This window comes from Lasiodiplodia theobromae (genome assembly GCF_012971845.1).
Source record: "Lasiodiplodia theobromae strain AM2As chromosome Unknown scaffold_2, whole genome shotgun sequence".
Taxonomy (NCBI): domain Eukaryota; kingdom Fungi; phylum Ascomycota; class Dothideomycetes; order Botryosphaeriales; family Botryosphaeriaceae; genus Lasiodiplodia; species Lasiodiplodia theobromae.
The window spans coordinates 142,145-160,320 of NW_023336495.1; the positions used below are offsets into that span (position 1 = coordinate 142,145).

The 18,176-nt window shown below is 51.2% G+C and overlaps 3 protein-coding genes across 3 annotated transcripts; 2 read left to right on the plus strand and 1 right to left on the minus strand.

Annotated features, from left to right (window-relative positions):
- Positions 1-1,460: 1,460 nt before the first annotated feature.
- Positions 1,461-1,778, plus strand: LTHEOB_570 (uncharacterized protein; the record flags this gene model as incomplete). The annotated part of the gene is made up of 3 exons (XM_035514874.1): positions 1,461-1,556; positions 1,604-1,705; positions 1,755-1,778. The coding sequence occupies 3 exons, from the start codon at positions 1,461-1,463 to the stop codon at positions 1,776-1,778; spliced, it is 222 nt and encodes a 73-aa protein (XP_035369329.1).
- An 11,539-nt stretch (positions 1,779-13,317) lies between these two features.
- On the minus strand, positions 13,318-15,117 carry LTHEOB_571 (Carboxylesterase; the record flags this gene model as incomplete). The annotated part of the gene is made up of 3 exons (XM_035514885.1): positions 13,318-14,544; positions 14,597-14,839; positions 14,914-15,117. 3 exons carry the CDS (start codon positions 15,115-15,117, stop codon positions 13,318-13,320), a joined length of 1,674 nt encoding a protein of 557 aa, XP_035369330.1.
- Positions 15,118-16,682: 1,565 nt separating this feature from the next.
- LTHEOB_572 (putative multiple ankyrin repeats single kh domain protein) lies at positions 16,683-17,517 on the plus strand (the record flags this gene model as incomplete). Its single annotated transcript, XM_035514896.1, has 2 exons — positions 16,683-17,444; positions 17,497-17,517. 2 exons carry the CDS (start codon positions 16,683-16,685, stop codon positions 17,515-17,517), a joined length of 783 nt encoding a protein of 260 aa, XP_035369331.1.
- Positions 17,518-18,176: the final 659 nt, after the last annotated feature.

Genomic DNA, 18,176 nt, shown 5'->3' on the forward strand with positions numbered 1-18,176 from the left:
GCAGTGTCATTTCATGTCTACCACGGGGCTGGGAGAAAGCCTGCTCGTCCACTTTGGGAACACGACATAGTCCTGACTACATATGACATTGTCGCAGCCGAGAAGTCTAAGACACTCAACGCAGATAACGATCAAGGCTTACTCCACTCTATCGGATGGTACCGCATAGTGCTTGACGAAGGTCGGTAGCAAATTCAAGGAGCCACAAAAGTTAAGATCAATGATGCTGATGGTATCCAGCTCACATCATCAGAAATCGCTCGTCAAAGCGTTGGAAGGCTGTCCATTCTCTCAAAGCTACCTGTAGATGGTGCTTGACTGGAACGCCCATATATAACAGGGTGGAGGATCTCGGCTCTCTTCTGGGGTTCTTGCGAGCTCACCCTTTTCATGAGCCCGCGTTCTTCAACAACAGAATCACAAATCCTCTAAAGAACAACAAACACTACGGACTACGAGATCTCAGGAAACTTGTCCAAGCGGTATCCCTGAGAAGGACCAAAGCATCTGTAAATGATGACCTTCAGCTGCCACCTCGTCGACAAGTAACACACGAGGTATTTCTTACACCTCGAGAGAGGAGCGATTACGACATTCTGCGGAAGAGCTACGCTACCATCATTGGATATCAAGACAGTCAGCCATCTCGATCTTCTGGTTCCATATTCCAAACAATCATACGAATGCGGCAGTTCTGCGACCATGGGCGGGCGCTCTTACCTACACACCTGGTCGACTTGTTCGACGCGCCATACTCGATGAGGCAACAACGACTGGTGGATGACCTTGCCAACGGAGCCGACAGATGTGCTATCTGCAAGACCACAACCGAAAGCTCAACTGGCGACAGGATTCCGGAGCTTGAGTGCGGCCATGGTATATGTGCAAAGTGCGAACAGAAGATGGGAGAAGACAAGCTTTCGGACAGCGGCAAGAACTGCAAGCTCTGTTTTGAAAGCAAGACTCCTCTTACGGGAAAGTCACGCAGCCCAAGCGCGATGCTAATAGACACTTATGCTGACAGCGGCTACGAACCTTCCTCGAAGGTGGAGGCACTGCTTCAAAACCTGAAATCCGAAGATGCACGCACGTCAAAGCAGTAGGTCTCGCTGATCTGAAGTACCATCGCCAGTGAAGCTAATAGTCTCGTAGTGTTGTCTTCTCATGCTGGACTCGAATGTTGAACCTCGTGCAAAAGGCACTCGCAGCTCATGGTTTCCAATTTGAGAGAATTGATGGCGACAAATCAATATCGCAGCGCAGAACCTCAATGGATAATTTCAGATCGAACACTAATTGCACTGTATTGCTTGCTTCCATCGGCAGCGCAGGGGTTGGGTGAGTGACCACTTCTTCCGTTTCACGACGCCGAAGAGCGCACCTCTAATGAGAAGATTACAACCAGGCTTGATTTGACCGTAGCATCGCACGTTCATCTTCTCGAACCGCAATGGAGTCCAATGGCCGAAGAGCAGGCACTTGACCGTGTACACCGAATGGGTCAGCTTCAGGAGGTAGTTGCCACAAGATATGTGGTGAAAAACTCCATTGAGGAGGTCAGTTCAAGTAAAATAGGTGTATGGCTGCAGCTAATCTGTACCAGTATGTCATCGAAGTACAGAAACTGAAGACCGCCGTGATCGATCAGTCCTTCCAAGAGGAAGGATCAATAGACATGATGAGCTTGAAAGAACGATTCATGAAGGTCTGTATTATCTCGTTTCTGATTTTCACCGTACTAATTAATGTTCTAGTATCTGGATACCAACGAGGAATAAGATCCACACTCTAGCCGATTACTCAGAGCCCTTCGACAGATGCAGTCACACGTACCCTGAAAATTGCACTATGGCAGGTTCTGACATGCGTTTCCCTTTTGCGTAGTGGGTTTATTCTTGGTATTTTCTTCATACAGATAGGTTTACGGTGTTGGACGCAACTATTATTCATGCTACACGTTCACAAAAATTTGGAATGATGCTTCCTCTAGCAAGAAATAAGAGCTACAGATCGGAACAAGATGACGAAGACGTGTGATACAGTAGAGTAAGACCGTATTTGGGCAAGTGCGGCTCGCACTTGCGCTCCGCGTGATCCGCTGCGGATCGGGCCGTGACTGGCGCTGGTTGCAAGCGTGCCGGTGCCGTCTTTACCGCTGCCGATGCCGCTACAGGCCGCACGCACTATGGTGCCACGGCGCTTCTCACAGCACACGCAATGTTCAGGCTCCAGCGCGAGATATGCGGGGAAGCTTCACTGCTGTCTCAGCCGACCACGCAGCCAGAGCCAGCGTGATCTGATTCAACTGCGCCTTGCTGCCCAGCTGCACCTCGCCACAAGGCTGCGCTGCGTCTACGCCTCGTCTCCAGATCCAATGCTTGTTGGCCAGTTGCTATGCCCTCAACCGCAAGGCTGACACGTCTGCGCTGCGCCGAGCTTGCTGAAGAGCCCCCTGCTCGCATCCTGTGGGGCTGTGATGATTCGCCGGCGCTGCGCTGGCGCTAGCCAGTCTTACGCACACGACGCGGGCAAGCTGGACACTGTGTTGCCTGGAGCGTCGTTATGAGAGGGCTCCGTGTGCCGATTCGCTGTCGAGACTGGCAGATTGCGTATCCAAGCGAGGTTTGTTTCACCCATGAGCGACCGGGCCGCTTTGCAATTTGTTTTGTCCTTCGCACGTGCTCTAGCAAGGCAGCAGCTGCGCGGCGGATCGGAAGTCGTGCTTCGCCTCACCGACCTTCTGCACTCAACATCCCACACGACACCGGCGCATGCAACACATGACTTTGATTAGGCTGGAGAGCCTCTTGCTGCGCGAACACGTCGCCTGTGAGATGCACAGCCCCCTGTTCGACCTCTGGCTCAACAGGATGCGTGATCGACCTACGCGCCGCACTGCAAGGTCGCCCCGCTACAGCACCCCACTCACTATTCGGCAGCTGCATCCGCCAACTGCGCAGCCTTGAGACACGCGCCTCTGCGGTCCCCCCACCCACATGACTTCCCAAGCATCTCGCAGACCCAACAACGTGCCAGCTCTGCCGTAGGAAAAGAACATATGTGGGTAGTTTAATTCCACATTCTCGTCCGGACAATAGCTTTAGCTACCCATGACAAGAGCAAAAAGAACCAAGTCCACGCTAGCCATCGGCTGCGAGAGGGGACTAAGGCTAGCTACGAGGTTGTCCGACCCTTTGACCCCACGTCGGGGCCGCAGCGTCAGGACTAATAGTTTCTACACCGCTCCAACGTAACGATTAGCTATGCTAATATCATGTGCAGTTTAACTTAAATTTTAAGAAAAGACCCACATTCAATGTTTATTTAAGTACTTTGTGGGTAACGTGAAAGTCATCTCTCGCTCAGCTGTTGGGTTATCCACACCTGTCGCGTCTCGTTCATTCCAATACTCTGTGATCGTTCTTTGGACATTCTTCACAAATATTTGGCTCTATCTTTGCACGGCCTACACAGACTGCGGTCACAACCAACATGAAGCGCAAAAGATCCACGGATCAAGTCAAGGCTAACACAAAGCTCCAAAAACTCATATCCCAAATCGAATTCTATTCATCCAATTGCTCGTATTGCGCCACAATGATCGAAACTTGGCATTCTCACCTCCCGAGATTCCATGAAGAATGTAGCAAATGCTCATCGCCCGACACGACCATGCCACGATTTTGCTCCTGGTGGAAACATCTCCGACTTGAACATTTGTACAAATGTTGCAAGTTTCGGACTCAAATCTTCGAGTTCGAGAATTTCCAACTGTGTCCAAAAGGTGGAAACTGCCCCGGTTGCCGAGCTATCCGAATAGGTATTGGACATTGTGGGACTCCGGAGCCACCAACTGGAGGAGGGATCAAACTGTGTTTTGACTTCGATGACCGATCAGCGCCATCAAATCAGTGGGTTCGTCTATCTGTATCCCACAAGGCGAGTGGGAGGGGATCGTCGATGACGATCTTTCGGGACGACCGTCGTTCTTCTGTTTCCGACGAAGCAATACTCAGGGAACACCACCTCGATGACAACGATTGGAGTAGACTCAGGATGGAGATTGGCACCGCCGATCAACCGAACGTGCACGGAATAAGTGGCCTCAAAGTCATCGATGTTCAAGAGAGGTGTATTGTTGCAGCTCCACCTGCTTGCGAATACGCCGCTCTCAGCTACGTCTGGGGCACTTCGGAAGCCGCAAGGAACTCCTTAATGGCAATGTCTTCCAATATCAACATTCTGGAGACTCCCCAGGGTCTAGATTCACAGGATGTCCCTGCAACTGTCAAAGACGCCATGACTGCTTGCGAAAAGCTTGGAAAGCGTTACCTATGGGTCGACAGGTTGTGCATTTTACAAGACGGGGACAACAGCGCTATGATCAATGTCATGGATCAGGTATACAGCCGCGCTGCCTTTACCATTGTTGCTTCAGCCAACGATGACGTCCTGCAAGGGCTTCCTGGAATATCCCGTAATCAAGTACGGGATTTCGAACTCAAAGTTCCCGGGTGGCGGTTTCAGGGCAGCTATTACGGAAACTGGCATGTGAATGGAACCAAGTGGAAAAACCGTGCATGGACATTTCAGGAAGAGTATTTCTCCAAGAAAATTCTGTTATTCGGCGAGCGCCATGTGAATGTGCCTAAGAAGACTGGATCTGGAGAGGACTTCTTTGCGATTACTCCGGGCTACAGTTGCCGTGACCTGTCCTACACCGGTGATAAAGTACGGGCTTTTGCAGGAGCGCTGAACTCTCTGTGCAACGGAAACCACCGATACGGCATTCCTTTTGAACAATTCGAGGCCGCACTGCTCTGGGCCCCGGAGTATCCATCCAAAAATGAGGAGTTCCCTTCCTGGTCCTGGGCCTCAGTGCGTTCAATTACGTACTTCTGGTACCGTCGGAAGCACTTAGGAATGCCGATTGCGTCTTGGGCCTTTTATACGCAAAGCGCCGCCAATGGGATCCAGTTGACTCCGGTTGTATCCAAACCAAGGGATTGCATAGAGACTTGGATTGTGCCAGACGAAAATAGGCATGACGAGTATGCCTATGTATCGAGAGGTTTTCTTACTTCATTTTTCCTCGCTTGGAAAGAGGGCTGCTTCGATGCGCTGATGCCCCCTGACTTTGAGGGAAAGGAAACGTGGGAACAAATCAGTCGAGCGGTCGTATCTGTAGGGGACTACGAGCACTGTTGGAAAATCACGAGGCCACAGAATTTGCACCAGGAATTTACGAAAGTGGCGGCCCAGGCAGGAGACGGAGACCCAAATCGACGACTATTGGTGCACACTCAGTTTGCTACTTTCAACTTGGACCAATCTAAGGAAAGCTGCGACCGACCCGGCCTCTTTCCATTGTTTGGAGTAGACGATACTCTCGCTGGGTGGGTTCTCTTGGACCGACCATCCGATGTCCAAGACTTCCCACTCACAAAGTCCAACGGCCGAAGGCGAGTTAACGTTCTTGTGCTAGCTGTATCCCAAGCAACAAAGGATGATGCTCAAATGTTTGAAGATTTATCGGGCATCCGTTCCTGGAAGGACACAACTGCAGATATATTTTATCTTGATTCCGATGGAGAGGTCTCTCCCTGGGATCATGATTCGAGACCTCCACTGGTCGTGCTAAATATCATGCTTGTGAAGGAGGCGGAGCTTGGTCAGTCCTACCGTCGTGTAGGAATGGGGAAGGGTTTATTGAAGAGGTGGAAAAATGGGAGCCCACGGTTCAAAGTTTCCATACTGGAGTGAGGTGGATTAATAGACAACTCGATCCCCTGTATGCGTATGCCTGTTTTCACTAAACCCTTTTTGAAATTAGAACTGTCTCGACTGACTCAAGTAGGTTCTACCCTAATGGTCTCTCAGCCAGTGGTTGTTGAGGAGCGGGCTAATCTGCTCCCGGAAAATTTTTTTGCAGCTTTGTCAGCACATTAGCCCGAGATTTGTAATGCTGAGCTTATCTTTCCCTGCGCTCGTGTTGGAGACGATCTCCTCCGAGCAGCATTTCCCGGTGGATGCACAGCAGGACTTCCAGAAGCTTGGTTCAAAACTTCACTCAACACTTCGCGCCTGCTCTCCTCAATCGTTTTTCTCTTTCCTAGACCTGAAACGCGGAGCGCCTGCCGCAGCTCACGTTCTTTTGGACTTGAGCAACCATGGACTCATCATCAAAAGAAAATAATACAGCATCCGTTGCGGAGACGTTGACCGCGACCCGAGCGGGCCGTGATCGAAGCTGTTCCTGTCCATCCGAAAATTGCGAATTCTCCCCAGCCTTCGACGAGGGCGATGAATACTACAAGGGTACTATGGCAAAAATTGCAGTGCATGAGGCCTGTACGCAATGTGAAAACATGAAGCAGGCCAACGATCTATGCCGCTATTGTCAGCACCTCCGTATATACCATTTTCTCGTTTGCATACCAGACAGTGGTCGTAGCCAAGACTGCTACCCGATTTCAATACGATGGCACACGATTCGAGACATTTATGTTCGAGCACGCTCTGAATGCCTAATGTGTCTCCAGGTGCTCAAGGCAGTGCGCCTGTGGGCCCATTCGTATGGAGAGGAATGGGAGCAACGCATATCACAGAGCGAAAACGGCACCGGAACCGCCTTTCGAGTGCAGTTGATCATCGGCACGGAGTACATTATTGGTGGCACGGTCATGGGCATTCACGTACCCGCAATCGTCATACACCTAGAGGAGGATGGGTCTAAACCTCTGGGGAATAGCCGTCAAGGCTCGCTGAAAAGCTTTGGAGTCATCGCAAAAGCCTCTGGACCCGATTTCGATCCGGCGAACTTGGTCGGAGCTGAAGTCTCATTTGATACTATTCAACGTCATTTGACAGCTTGCGAGGAAAAGGAAAAACATGATCAGGCGCCCACACCGCCTATGGTTGAGAGTAGGGAAATCCATGGAAAGAGGTGCACACCATCTTCAGGCCCTACACGTCAAGGACTTCCGCCCGGATCCTATCTTGTTGATGTCGAAGAATGCTGCATCACGGAGCCTCCTCCTGAGTGTCAGTACATAGCCCTGAGTTATGTCTGGGGGAAACCGATTCCCGGCCGTGTCCAACTCCAGCTCCTTCAAAACAACATCAACGAAATGACTGTCCGTGGCTATCTCCGAGGAAAGCGAGTTCCGGCCACAATTCAGGACGCAATGACCGTTTGCTCCAAGTTGGGTGTTCGATACCTATGGGTGGATCGGCTATGCATCATCCAAGATGGACATGCGCACAAGCAATCCCAGATCAACGCTATGGGTACCATCTATTCGTCTGCCTACCTAACCATCTGCGCTGTTAGTAGTCCTGACTCTGACACGGGCCTCTTTGGAGTCGGGAAAAAAACACGCCCCTTCACGCAGCAAATCGAAACAATAGCAGGAGTTCAGCAAGTTCTCGTATTTCCGCCCATTAGGTCTTATGATAGCGCAAAATCACAGCAGGTATGGTGGAAACGAGCCTGGACGTACCAGGAATATCAGCTTTCCAAGAGAAGACTGTATTTCGGTTCTTGGAAGTCGGAACTAAACTGCTCCACCTGCTCCAAATCCTATTCCGAGGGATATACATGTGGCGCAGTAGATGATACAAGCTTGCCGACAAATTGGCCTATCAAGGGATATGGGCAGGCGCTTGGACATTTCAATGTCAGAGATTGCACCGACGATGCTGACATTCTGAACGCCATTCGCGGCGTGTTCGAACACTTGTACGAGAACTTGGATCTTTTTCATTACGGCCTCCCGACAGTCGACTTTGACGAAGCTCTGCTTTGGACGAACGCGGGACAATCACGTCCTCGAGCTTCTCACACCGGTTTTGAATTCCCCAGTTGGACGTGGGCTCGAGCGAAAGGCACAGTCCAATTTTCGGCGACGGTTTATGGGCCTCTTGTCCAATGGCACCGATGGATGGAAAAGGATGGCTTCCTGCCGATCATCGCGAGTCGCTCGGTGCAACTTCGAGGCTGGGACTCATACCATTGGATGAATGAATTTCACCCCAGCGTCTGTTTAGCCGCCGCATGGCATCTGAATTGCATCGAGTCAACTCCCACCAGCGCCGTGTCCGCCATTTCAACATCCGAGTTCGAAGTATTAGAGTCGGAGCTCCAAAAGGAGTGGCCCGACTACTCGGACTTTTTGGATGAGGCATTCCCAGATCAACGCAGCATATACATGGAAGATTTGCAGCGAACTGGCTACAACCAAGCTCTACCTACCATCTTAGCCGGTAGAACAACTACTGCAGAACTAATAATGACCAATCGGCTTCAAGGGCAATTCGCCTACTATCTGGCCAATAAAGACGACGGGAGATTAGTAGGAGCCATTCAGCCTGACCGCGATGAAGCGAGCGTTAAGCCTGGGGTGTGGAGATTTATCGCCTTGTCGGTTGCCCGTATGGTTGAGCACGATCTTCTCGACCTTCTGCGAGAGGATAAATGTCCAGGGTCCAGTGGTTTTGGGTGAGTCCGAAAAATACATAGCGCCGTACGTGAACAGTGCATCACTAATATGGCTGTCCTTGCAGAGACGTCACCGACGAGGAAAGGCGAAGAGCTAGAAGTACGGAAATTACAGTACTTGACTGTGAAAATCGAGCGCTTGTCCCACCACCAGTGGTCAATGTCATGATGGTAGAATGGCAGGAAGGTTTTGCACGTCGCTTAGGAATTGGGTGGGTCCTGCTCACACAGTGGGCAAAGGTCAAGTCCAATTTCCAAACCATCTTTCTGCGATAGCACAAATGTACCACCATTTGTCAAATTCGAGCATTTAAGACGCGGAAGGGAATCTATTTTGTCGGCATATCAACGCTTCGCTTCGTGGTTCACATTCTGGCTTCATCTTGGAAGCTCTCATTATAGTCCATATACGTCATATATTCTTGTTTAAGAAAAAAGAGTATATCAGCAACGATGTAGATTTACTCATACGTGGTAGTGCGTTGTGGCTTACTAAAAACATGTATACGAACTTTTGATACCATTTTCTCCCTAAACATGCGAGCACGTTCACCTTCCTCTTACCGCCATCATCGGCGACCCTCCCTTTGGCTCACAATGCCAATGTACATGAACTTCAGAATTATCACTAACTACGACGCTTGTATTGTAAGCGCGCTATTGCTGATCAATTTCTCATAACCTGCAATATATTGGACTCCCACCGCTCCACGTTAGATTATTTCCGAAATTGCAAACACCCACAACATCCTTATACATTTGATACTATCCTACAATGACACATACCTATCGCATTCAGACTGCCCCTCACTATAGCCTTATTGCGTGGTAACTCCCCTATCTGCGGATGGAAGAACATTTCAGCGCGACCAAAAGCCAGGGTGTGTCCTTCAAAGCACGAACAGCTTCATCGTATGAAAAAAAGTTGCGATCACGCTTCAGCGACTGTGGCCACTCCTCTTCCATACTTTCCACAACTGCCTCGAAGAAGTAAAAACTGTCTTCCCCTGTTTCTTGAAATCCGAGGTTACTGGTAATTTTGCAGACGATGCCAGCTTTTTCCCAGGCCATATCACGGGCTACATCCTCTGGGGAGGGGTCATTAACCTTCCAGTACCGTACCGGAAATGTCCACCAGCCATAAGTATAGGACTGAACCAGGAGAATCGAACGTTTGTCCGCAGAGAGTGGCAGTATTCCAACCGCTAGCCGCTCCCTTTTGGACCCGTACCGATAGGCTGAATGTATGATAATAAACTAATGTTAGGCGCTCCATAAGTGTAAAGAGTAGGATAGGGTAGACACTAACGATCATGTGCTCGCCGCTCCATTGGATTCTCAATAGAACCAAGGTCAAAAGCCTCCCTTGCTTCATCTAGAGACTTGGATCTCTTGACTCTCGGAAGCTTCTGTGCTTCTCGCGCAGGATTCAGCTCTTTAACAGTTTTCAGATCTTCATCTTGCGCCACATTAATAGGATGCATGCCCAGATAAGAAGAGATGTCCGCAAAAAGTGATTCTGCGGGTAGAATATGGAGATATGGGCTTCGATTATAAGCCGCGTATGTGATCCCGCATAGTTGATTGTGACGGACCACCCACGATCCAGAGATACCGGGATCTTTCCAAGGTTAGCAGTATTCAGGCGGTACAGTATTTGATTTGAGGTATCAACTTACACGGAGTGAATTCAATTTGAACCTTTCGCGTACGCATCAGCTTACCATACACAATGATGGAGCTAAGATCATCAAGCAGGTATCCCTCTTGGGGCGTTTCTTGTTGAGGTAACAGAACTGAAACCTTCCCCTTTCCTAGCTGAGCACTTGGTATGCAGTCTGTGATGGCCACTGGGCTATCTCCGTCGTGGTATGAGTTTGAAAGCTCCCCAAGAGGCTCCATGTTGACAAGGGCAAAATCAGAGCCATTGGGTGCTGTTTCAGGGAGGGAGAGGTCGCCCTCCCTCGTACCGCGGCCTTGGTACGCCAGTATCTTCGGTCCTTCCAATTCAACCCAGCTCTCAATACGCTCGTCCGCGTATTCGTAAACCGGTACATCCGCTCCTTGAGAAAGTGGGTGCCCCTCTGACGGCTGATCGCTCAACATCGATCGTAATTCTGGATCACTGAAGTCTGAATCCGCGTCACACTCTTCTTCCGAGCTCAGAGAGTCATCTGAGCTACTTTCGTCATCAGATACATCCATGGCAAGGTAATCTGCAATAGCGTGCGCTGTCGTCAAGCCAAAAACGAGGTCCCCGACCCGAATGTGCCCCCCCACGGTTGAAAGTAACTCAGCTTTGATACCAAATTGGCATGAGACTGACACTTTTGCTTTTCTGGCAGAACACTTCATCGCCAAAGGAACATGAACATCCTGGACCGAGAAACTCATCCCATCGAATTCCCCAACATCTGGGCTAGTCGGATACTCTTCAGGTTCGGGGACTAGTTCTGCTGCTGGCCATGGTGCATGTCGAGAGACACGCGGCGCATTCATTCCATGGGTGTCCAAAAAGCGATAGAGGTGTACAAGAGCATCGACCTTTGCCTCAACTTTCTCCCTAACCATTGACCTGCACCTTTTGCTTGCACAGTGGATCCAGACTGTCGGATTCAGGAAGACGATCTTGTCAGATGGCAAGGGTCGCCGAAGGATATCCATCGGATGGGTTGACTTGGATCCAGCGAAACAGAGGACTGACTCTAGTGTGCACTTCCTGTCAGGTAGACCCGAGTTACTGACGAAAGAGCATAGGTAATCGTCTAGCTGATCCTTGATCCCGTTTTCCCACTGCTCCTTGATTATAGGTGGCGGCGGCAGTTCCTTCAATAGTCCCACATACACATTCTTTTCAACATTATAGATACTGGATGAAGCTATGGTGCGAGCAATTGTGTGTGGTCCTTTGGTTGTGGCTTGTGCCCTGCTTGCCTCATTATGTGGAGGATTCGGCCCGGGGCCTGGTGAAGACCGTGTTGAGAGGCCGGATCCGCTGGCAGAAGGGTGTTGGCGTCCCTGAATTGTACTGGAAGATGGCGGTGACGATGGTGATGATTGAGATGGCAAGCTATAGGTATTTCGAGTTTCTGCAGTGGTGCTGTGGGGGTAGACGCTCCGTGTTAGCCTCTATGGAGACAACCGAACGCCCTGACATACCTCGATTGTTCCGTCATCGTTCCAGAAAGACTTATGCTTGCCATAATCTATCCGTGCATATGAGTGAGAAGGGGAGAAAGCCGGAGTGATGGGAACATTACCGCTGGATGCGGGGAGATTTCATTGTGTCGTAGCCTCGCTGGGTCTTGCGATCGGCGGATGACATACAGAGATGACATCAGCTTTCAGCTTTGTAAGTGAAAGATTAGCAGCTCCAATAAGAAAGCTTGCGCAGACTGCCATGGAAGCTGATTGGCATGGCTGAATGCTGACAGCATGGAAGGCAGGCGAGGCTGCCCCGCATTTACCAACCCATCCTCTCACCAACCCAAGAGCAATGCTCGTTCTTCATATCATTGCATCTATGATGGGACTTCCGACGGATCCATTGTTTCCTCCCCCAAACTTTGATAAGCAGAGAACATGTGAGCTCGTTAACGCCTTCTGGCCCGATTTGGGTGCACGGACACCTGAAGACCTCACTGAAGATGACTACTCGACTTTCATCAATCATATCGCCACATATCTCCATGAGCTATCTCCATACGCGTCTGATTTCGCAGCGAAAACATTCGAAAGTCTCTTCTTGATCATCTCCAAGCTAAGCGAAGATCGAGCAGTGACCCGGGATGGGCTTCAAGAACACCTAAAATCCTGTTATCTGAACACTCCTGAATCATCAATACGCCGATCAGTTGACCTCGCAATTCGACTTTGGCTTGGACTCAATGTATCATCTACTGCATCAGTCGGGCCCCGAAACGCAAGAGATTCGCGGATCATCTGGAGAAGCAATGAACAGTTTGGCCAAATGGTGGCGGCGCAATTCCCAAATAATACCGGTCGACCACCCGCTTCTACCTTCCCACTCGATGAGGCTTTCACGGCAGTAAATTTGAAGAACATATGCCGTTTGCAAATCAGGTGGACTTCCAATTTGCAAGATCATCTCAAGATCAGCGGTCCCAGAGGTCACCGTGTCCTATCTATTTATCAGCACAAGGTGTGCCTCATCAACCACTTCAAGGGCCCACAGAAGGAGATAATCGGAGAAGACGTTCTCAAGGAAACAATCCGAACTTTAGATCTTCTATTCCCACTGGCAGATGCCAACACGGAGGCATTTTTGAAAGAAGAAGGCGTTTGCATGCATTCGTTCCATGGGAACACTATTACATCTTCGACAAGCATCAATGACTTTGATGTTTGGCGACCCAAGTTGGAACAGCTCTTAGGTCTTTTCAACGGTCCTCCGGAGAGCGTGGCACAGACTCTACTTGATACGAGGAACATCAACCAGTGGATCACTCTATGGATAGCAATTTTTGGTGTCTTCCTTCTCACTACTGTCTTTGGGATCTTGGCAACAGTCTATACTATTAAACAGTATAGGTTAGCCGTGGCTTCGTACGATCTCTCAGTGGAATCCTTTCAGTTGTCACGCTTAGTAGCCTGCCAACAGAAGACGAAGCCCCTGCCTGGATTTTGCGACTAGAAGTGCATGTGTGGATCATAAAATTTCAAACACAGGCTACAGAAATGAATGCATTGAACCTTCAATAACCGATAGTCTTGTTGATAGCCTCCTTCATGATATAACAGTAACATCAGCGTAGCTCCATCTCAGATGTCTCGATTGCGGAGTCCGCCAACATCTTTTACTGCCTTTTGCAGCCATCATCGAACCCACAATCCTTCGCAGCCAACGCCTTCGCCGCAGCCACGCGATCCAACTCCGTCTTCTCCGCACCGGACCTGGGCCTACCAAGCGCCTCGCTAAACTCATGCACAGCATCGCACCTCAAGCTCTGCGCATCCGTCATCCTCTCCATGCTCGTCCCATTCGTCTGAATCAACAGCCTCTCCCTCCCCTCATCGCCGGACCACGGCTGCCACTCGACCGAGCCCCGCGCCCTATCGCTGTTCGGATCGCGGCTCTTGACAAAGCTCGTCCAGTACGCGCGGGTCCACTCAATCGCCCGCGCATTCGTCGCATTCGCACCCACATAGCTGGCCGGCGGACCGCCATCGGTGCGGTTCGGGCCCCAGACAGCGTAGTTGTTAACAACATGCCACGCGCCGTAGCCCTCAGCCTCGTCCTCCGGGTCGCGCGCAGCGTACTTGTACGTGTACGTGGTCGCGCCCTTGGCGACGAGCGCGTTCTGCAGCGTCTTGATGATGCAGTGCGTGCCGACGTCCGCGATCGCGTTGGCCGCCTGCCGGAACTTGCTGCCCTTGCCGGGGAACACGGGGGCCGGCTGGTCGATGTAGAGCGCGTCGAGGATCTGCAGCGACGTGTTGGTGAGGGTGGGGTCGTTGCCGAGGAAGTAGGCGCGGGCGTCGGCGGAGGAGTTGGTGGACTCGGGGGCGGAGTACTTTGTGCCTTCGTTGGCGCAGGCGCCCATGATGGTGGGGACGGTGGCGACGGCGCCGCGGGAGTACATTTCGAAGAGCGAGCCGGTGAAGAGGTCGTCGTCGATGTGCGGGCCGAACCAGCATTGCGAGGAGCGGATGGCGGACGCGTTGAGGGAGCGCAGGCAGGCGAGGCTGTCGGTGGTGTTGGCGCAGCCCTTTTCTTTGGCGAGGCAGTCGTATTGGTCTTGGCCTTGCTGCAGGTCGCGCATCGTCGTCCAGCCGCCCGACTCGAGGATGCCGCCTGCGAAGAGGTTGAGGTTGCCCTCGTTGGCGGCGAGGAGGAGAGCGACGACGCTGCCGCCGGCGCTGATGCCGTCGATGACGACTTGGTCCTTGTCGCCGCCGAACTGCTCGATGTTGGTCTGCACCCATTCAAGGGCCTTGATCACGTCCTTAACTCCGTTGTTGAAGCTTCCGTTGGCCTCGACCTCCTTGCTCTGAAGGAAGCCGTACATGCCGACACGGTAGTTCTAGATGTAAAGTCAGCGTGAAGCTTCTTTAAGGGGAATTCGTTCTTCATACAATCTGAACGACAATGATGCCGCCATCCTTGACCAGATCCGTTGCGTCGTAGTTGGCGTTGGAGTTGGAGGTGAATCCACCACCCTGGATCCAGAAGAGCACCGGCAACTTCGTCTCAGGCGTCGCGTCGGTAGGCGCAAAGATGGAAAGGAAGAGGCAGTCCTCATCGACGGTGAACCGGTCCGGCGCATCGGAGCTCACGGTGAAATCGGTGGGCTGCTGCGGAGGGCAGATGGGGCCGAACTACGAACGGTCAGTTGCGTTATCCAAATCCGATGTGGCTTGTGGGGGTGGCTTGCCTTATCGGCCTCGATCACCTCCGTGCTGGGCTCCGGATCCTGAGGCGCGCGGAAACGCAGATCTCCCACGGGAGCGGCGCCGTAGCGGACTCCCAGCCACTTGGTAACGCCGTCGCCTTGGTCGACACCGTTGTATTTGGCATGGCCAAGATCGACGAGAGGCTCGACTGCCTGCACCGTCGAGCCAGCGACGGCCAAGAATGCGGCCAACTTGGTCCACATGTTCGAGAAAAATAAAGAACGAATTCACAGCTGTGAAAAGGGGAAAAGAGCGACGGGATGTGCAATCCAAAACAATGCGGGCCTTGAGCAGCTATATACTGCAACCTCAGGCCATCGTTCTGTGGAAAAACAACAGCTAGTCAGTATATTGAAAACATTCTCACCATAGTCTCAGCCAAGATCTCGCTTTGTTTACCGGCGCCCTGCGGAAGCTAGCGGTAACCTTATTTTCACTGGTTGGGGAAGCGAATTGCCGCTTCGGGCTCGGAACCAGCAGAGTGCCGCTGTGAAAGTAGGGAGAAAGCTTCTAGTACCCTTCCGGTCGGAAATTTCCAGCCCCGCAGCGAAACAGGAGACAATCGTCCATTGCTATAACCAGTAGCGATCGCGCGCGGGGCCGAGCGTGGTAAAAACGAGGTAAGGTGTGCCATGTAAATTTCAGGGTGATCGTAGATCTTCAGCCTTACTCGTGGATGCGGCCGGCTGATTGGTGCGCTGGTCCGCCGGACCGTGTGGTTGGACAGCACCCCAGATGGGTACCTGTCTGAATCAGTACCGTCTTGGCGCGTCGCTTTCCATTTTTCCAACGGCCCTCTCCTTTTCTACCGGTCAAACGCAATCTATATGTGCCGTTGCTATTCTTCCAATCTCATAGCTTCGTTACAAACCTCCCTTACAGCTATATATTTTACTGCGACAATACAGGTATATCTGTCTTTCCCCGTGTTGCTTCTGGTTGTCGCTCAAGCTAGAGTTACAAGGTCGTTCAGCTTAGTGTTGCAATAAATTGGAGGCAGCGAAAGCTCTTATATCCACGCTGTGCAATGTGCAATCATGTCTAGATGAACGCTTCGCCAGCTTGTCCTACGTTGCGATGGAACCAGAACGTTGCAAGCCTAAACTTATCCCATCACATTGCAGAGTAATTCCTCGATTGCCAATTTCTCGTTGGGCCCCGAAAAGCGTTGCAGCTTCTCAGCTGTTGTTGGTGAAATTTAGTCGTGGCCGTATCACCAGTAGCGCTCCACAGGTCTGCGCTGTGCCGCACTTTCGGGCCGATAAACACTTCTGCCTGCCAGCGTTCTGTTTTGGCAAGACAAGACAAGATAAGTCACTCGCCCCCAATGTCTTTCAGGACTATCTAGAACCCTGAATTCAGCCTTGCTATAAGATTGTTGAAATTTTGTTCGCAGGGAACACCATATATTTTCCTAACCCGGCCATTTTGATGACTGTTTCCTCGCATCCTTAATCAATTTCAATGTTCCTTCCTCTTAGGTGGGGAATATACGTACATCCTGGGAAGGAACACCGATTTCGCCCCCACCGGCTCTGTGGCTTTGTCCGAGCATGATCTGCAGTACAATACATATATCACGCAACTAGTTCCTATTACGGGTTTGTTTGGCGATGCGCGAGAAATGCGGCGTAGATAGATATGAGCGTGTATGTAACATAAAAGCCGACGTCTCGCCTTGAAGCGGTGGCCCGACAGCTGCTACCCGACCACACTCGCTATCAAAGTTCGTGTTTAATTTCGCACACAACGGTTTTCCTTCCTGATCATGGAGTCATCACAACATCCGAGGAGCCGTGATCAGTACACGGTGGGCTGGATTGCGGCACTCGACTGCGAGCTCACGGCTGCCATGTCAATGCTTGACGAGAAACATGACCAGCCACACGACTTCGAACGCGGACCGAGCGACGACAATGTCTACGTCTGGGGAGAGATCAACAAACATGGCATTGTCATTGCGTGTCTCAAAGCAGGAGTCTGTGGCGCAACTTCAGCCGCCACAACGGCCATGCGTCTCTTGTCCGCGTTCCCGAACGTCAAGTTCGGCCTCATGGTTGGAACTGGTGCAGGCGTCCCTCAACCGGGAAACAAGCCAGACATACGTCTCGGCGATGTCGTCATCAGCGAGCCAGACGGATCGACTGGTGGCGTCTACCTCTACGATCTCGTGAAGGCTAAATCCGGAGGAGTCTCGGAGGCCAAGGGGTTTTTGAACGCTCCTCCCGGCATTTTGCTGAAGTCTCTGGTAAACCTTCAGGCTGAACACAAGTACCGTGGAACGGACATCCAACGGCATCTCGACAGAATTACTCCGAACATGAGAGAACCAGATGATGATTCACCTGGCTTCGTCCATCAGGGCATCGAAAACGACCGGCTTTTCAAGCCTCACTGCCCGCACGTTGAGGGCGACAGCTGCAACAACTGCGACCCCAAAGAGCTGGTAGACCGCAACAAAAACCGGACCACGAAACCGAGGTTTCACTACGGCGTCATTGGCTCAGGAAATACCCTGGTCAAAGATGCAGTGCGTAGAGACGAGCTATATCAGCAGATTCCTGGTCGTTGTCTTTGCTTAGAGATGGAAGGAGCTGGTCTAATGAACGACTTCCCTTGCCTCGTCATTCGGGGTATCTATAACTATGCGGACTCGCATAAAAACGACCAGTGGCAACCATACGCTGCTGTCACAGCTGCAGCATACGCTAGAGAATTGCTCCACTTTGTTCCGAGAGAGGACGTGGACAGGGCAACGAAAGCGACAGAAATTACGCATGGAAGTCAGTTTTTCTATTTAACTTCTGGAAAGATGAAATATTTGTTAACAGTATAAAGTTTCCAGATTTGAAAGCCAGCCACAGTCTCACGGTACATACCAACCACCGCGTGAAACAAGCCGAAATCAAGGAATGATTTGCTCCGACAGTTCCAGAAAGCAACTGGTCGACCGCGCGATCTCAATGTTGCAGGAGTACCGACCAGTGGTTCCTTGAGAGCCAAGAGTATGCCAGATGGAGAGAACAACCTGGCTCATTCCTCTGGCTACATGGCCGTACCGGATGCAGCAAAACCATACTGAGCTCTACAATCATCCACCACCTACGTCACGCTGAGCAGCCCTCGTCATCCAAGAACGCTGTTTTGTCCTATTACTTTGATTTCAAGGACAGTTCAAAGCGGTCTACGAGTAATTTCATTCGAACTCTCCTCGTGCAACTCAGTGCAGCAAGCCACAATTCCTGGAACAAACTGGATGAGC